At 42.6% G+C, this 4,457-nt stretch overlaps 1 protein-coding gene across 1 annotated transcript in view; it reads right to left on the minus strand.

The window, feature by feature from the left end:
* The window catches only part of LOC111650776 (cilia- and flagella-associated protein 206-like), a gene marked incomplete at its 5' end in the record, with an annotated part of 7,820 nt that extends 3,606 nt beyond the window's left edge, over nt 1-4,214 (minus strand). Inside the window, 6 exons of the mRNA XM_023400687.1 lie at nt 123-284; nt 373-566; nt 2,385-2,522; nt 2,631-2,829; nt 3,732-3,851; nt 4,000-4,214. Of these exons, the coding sequence (XP_023256455.1) occupies nt 123-284; nt 373-566; nt 2,385-2,522; nt 2,631-2,829; nt 3,732-3,851; nt 4,000-4,214 (1,028 nt within the window). The remainder of the gene's footprint in view (nt 1-122; nt 285-372; nt 567-2,384; nt 2,523-2,630; nt 2,830-3,731; nt 3,852-3,999) is intronic.
* Nucleotides 4,215-4,457: the final 243 nt, after the last annotated feature.

The raw sequence follows: 4,457 nt of genomic DNA on the forward strand, positions 1-4,457 counted from the left end.
TACATCTCTGGAAAATGATCACAATGAAACTATTTCATTTTTCGTCTTGATGATCACAAGGTCAACAGTAGAAATACAAATTAATGCACTATAGACAAGTGACTAATGACAAAGAAAACAACTTGTGAATTCAGGCTCACCCGTTTGATAGCTTTTCGTCTCAGCTCCCATTCGTTCCACTCATATGACTTTACAATGTTTGTCTCCACTGGGTGGATGTCGGTCTGTGTGCCGCTCTCACACTTAGTGATGGGATTCACTAGTAAACTCTCTCCTGGCTGCAGCTGCAAAACCACCAGTTAAACAGTGTCACGGCACAAAATGTGGAATCTGTGTGTTTAAGTATCCAATTACCCAGAGAAGGCTGCTCACCTCAGAGTATGGACTGACGCAGGAGAACTGTTGGTGGAGTTTGAGGAGCTGAATGAGTTCAGGGGAGAGCTTGGCTTTTTCTGCAACCTCTGCAATGAAGCTGTCTGGACAGGAGGCAAATTCCAAGGCAGCTTTTTTGGAGGTAAAAACATAGAGCTTCTCTTTGTATTTCAGGACTCCAATGTGTGGGTTACCTGCAAAAGAAGTGTGACATATTCAAAACAAAACAGACTGGATAAAGATTTAACAGATCAAGACAAATCATGAGCAGAGGAAATAAGTGATAGTAACATTTCATATTACACATGGTATGGTGATTCCTATCTTTTCAAAAGGGGTTGATGGGTGTACTGCAATGATCGAGGTATCACACTACTCAGTCGCCATGTGAAAGCCTATATGCTTTGTTTCCCTTTGGGAGGGGACAGAGTGTCCGGTTTCCTGCCTCAGGATTGGACCTCTGTTTGCAGGTATCATACCCTGCCTGAAAATGCTGGATTGCCACTTTCAGACTGGGAGTGAGTCATTGCCCCGAGTGAAGGAGTTCAAGTATGTTGGAGTCTTGTGAGGGCAACAACCAACCAACAACCAACCAACTGGACTGTAGGGGTAAAGGGGTCCAAAAGCCTTTTCTCCTTCTGAAGGCTCCTCACTGAGTGAAACCAGCTGAAGTATCTGAGCAGCAGCCATGATCACAGCTGCTCCACTTCTCTAAGTGATGAGGAAAGGAGCTTCAGTGCTTCCTATCTTATCTCCTTTAGGAGAGGAAACACTGGACCTTCCTTTATGAGAGGAAAGGAGAAATGCCGTCCCACAATTCCTTGCTGCACCAACATTTAAAACAACAGACAATTGTAGTTTCACCACGACAGACCAATATAAACGTAGAAATAACAGAGCAGCTTGATGTTTGTGATACAATCCAACACTTGGAAACTTGGAAGTCGGATCGACTCAAGCCCGAATAGAACCAGTTAGGAGTGATCATGAATGTAAAGGAGGTTTTTCTTCCTCCAGTGTTCCTCTTGTTTTCCTAAACCCCACTAACACTCTGAGAGTCCAGACCATAACAACCTTCACATTGTTAGACATTGGTGAAGAACAAGCATATGAATCTCTACATAAATGTCATTTCAAAACAGCTCACTGCACTAAAATATGAATTGTCTCTACTTAACAAATGTATAAAAAGTCAAAACTCTATATAACCTACTGATGTCTGAATATAACTGACTCTGGCCCTTTACTCAGATAATTATATCTTTTATTAATGTTTTAATGGCTCAACTCTTTCTACTTGTACATTTCTATCTGTCATCTTATTTAATCATTTCAGTCCTGTTTGCTTTGTTCTGTGGGTAGGAAAGGAGGATTTATCCTCCATGTGTTATGAATAAAGTTAGTTCAAAAAAATCTTAGTGTCAGTGCAGTCAGATTCTTTTCCTAAGTCCTAATGAATTCTCCTTCACATCTTTAACCTCATGATGTGGTCGAGGAGATGTGGTTAGAGAGGAGCATATTTTGACTTTTCCGCTGCAGCCTGTCTTTTCTGCTGCTTTACACTGAAATGAGTCATTTGAACTGGTTCTAAATCATGTTCTAACTCAGCTTTTAATAACAAAGAGTGACTTACTTACAGAACTCAAAATGCAAATTGTCTGTCATGGCAAACCATGACACCCCTTTACTTAACGTGCTGTCACCACAACCTGGATCAGCAGCAAAAAGAAATAGATGGATGGAGATCGAGGAGGCAGTGGGATACAGTGAGGGAGATGTTATGGCAACAAAGCCCCACTTTCAAGAACAGATTCAGGTTGGGGTGACAGCACGTTAAGTAAAGGGGTGTCATGGTTTGCCATGAAGGACAATTTTTTTTCCATCTGGTAATAAAACACTCCATGAAACCTGGTTTGTTTGTAGCATGCTGAGGTTTTCACCCATATGCCTGAATCTGACCAAGAGTGGACATCCAAATTCCCACCCTCATATCAGACTGGTGACAACAGTACCTGGAAGTAGAAGCCCGTCTCTGCTCACAAGCGTGTAGCCACAGACTCCATTATACTGCAACAGATGATTAATGCTGGCTGTTGCTTCAGGCAGGAGCCATTCCTGTGTCTCCATCTCAGCTGGAACAATACGCTCGTCTGAAAGGCACAATGAAGGAAAACAACTGCATTTCAGCCAGCACTTGGATAAGCTCAGATCAGAGCCATCTCACTCTTCGGATTTGTTGTTGGTGAAGTCAGCCATACCTGCAGACTCAGTCATTCTTTGTTCATCTGTCTTCACCTCTGACTCCCGCAGCAGGCCATCCAGATAAGCTTCAGAAAAAATCTTGGCCTGAGATGCGAGGAAAGGCTGCAGATTGAGCTTCATGTTACTGAGGATGTTGAGCAGCGCAGCCTCATCCTGGAGTCCAGACCACAGCTTTGATAGGGCCTTGAACAGTGGCTGAAGGACAGTTTGAGAAATGACAAAAATGAGGCTGTAGAAATAGCAAAAACAAAAAATGTATATGGCACATTTAACCAAAAACACGGGACAACATGTTTCACAACTGATTAAAGTTATGTGCACAAAGAAAATGTGGCGGAGTTTTAAATTAAACTGGAACGTGTGACCAATCGAGAGGTACAACTATTGAGAACCAGGCTAACCAGCTACTGACTCCAGCTCTGTAGTAAACACACAGACAGAAAACTGATGTCAGTCGTTTCTACTCACTCTCAAAATGAAATCAAATATGTGTATTTCTCAAAATGCTGAGCTATTCCATTTAGAGATGATATGACCAAGCATCAACCTCCAAGGCTGAAAAATGAAGCCAACACTGAAGAAGCAAAACCTGCAGTTCCTTTAGTGTCCGGCTCCAACAGTGAGTCAGTCCCCATAGACTCCCATGTTAAAATGTCCAACTTTACAGCAGAAATAAACATGTTTACAGCCTGGTACAGGAACTGTTTTGGTCTCTAGTCTTAATGTTAGCAGTAATAAGCAGGTGTCGGTGTCTGCGCTCACCAAACCTGGATTGTTAGCTTAACTCATTAACTAGCTAATTAGCCAGCAAATGAAATAGTCTTAGCCTTCCAGCAAGACACCCAGCTGTGGTAACGATGCTAACAGGAGCATATGCCTGCCACAGTAATTAAACCGGCCAGCATTGAGTCACGCCCCACCTCTTTGCTCATTTTTGGATTAGCTCTGGGTGGAGGTAGACATTGCCGAGCAGCTCACTCTGAACTTCAGAACTGCTCTTCAGAAACTTGTGGGTACATCCATCTTTATTTACAGTCTATTGATATGACAGGTCATAATAACAGTAGCAACATAACAGCAGTGATCAAGACACTTACAAAAACCTTTGCAGTGGGGACGGCTGGCTTTGACTGCACAGTTTCTTTCAGCAGCTTCATCTGTGATGAGAGCTCCAGCTGCAGGGATTCAACATGCTGGGCACATAAACGTGCATCATCCTGGTGGTAAAGGGAAAACATATCCTCTTTTACTTAATAAGATGCAAGAAAAATGTGTGTTGATTATACCGAAGACTCACAAAAGCTACATGAAAATACCACAATTACACAAACGATAATTAGCAGCTACCAGTTGCTGTTACCTCACCAGTAACACTTTGAGGAAGACTTCATGCTGTCTGACATTGTAGAGAGCCTGTTTGAGTAAGATGCTGGGCATGTCACAGTCTTCAGGCTGATTGTCAGAGTCCATTAGCTTCTCCAGCACAGTTGTGTATTTCCACGCCAAACTTTGTGACACCCTCAGCTCCGCTTCTATGCTTTTACTGATGACTGGAAGAGTTTTATTAAGAGCCGCAGGCACTGTAGAGGGAAGTTAAAAGTAGGCATTATAATTATTTAATGCAGATAGCCTGATGATGTAGTAAAGGACAGAGATTCTCATATTGTAAAGGCACTAGCAGCTCTCCTACACCACCAGAACTGAACAACCCATAAGTGTTTCCAACCTGGCTGATGACTTTATACCTGCTCTTCCCTGATCCAGCCCCACTTTGTGATCTCATCAGGAGGTGGTGTGTCTACATAAAAACTTGATGTAGATTT

Source organism: Seriola lalandi, unplaced genomic scaffold (assembly GCF_002814215.2).
Source record: "Seriola lalandi dorsalis isolate HSWRI2012SDOR001 ecotype SW California unplaced genomic scaffold, Sedor1 jcf7180002052903, whole genome shotgun sequence".
Lineage (NCBI taxonomy): Eukaryota > Metazoa > Chordata > Actinopteri > Carangiformes > Carangidae > Seriola > Seriola lalandi.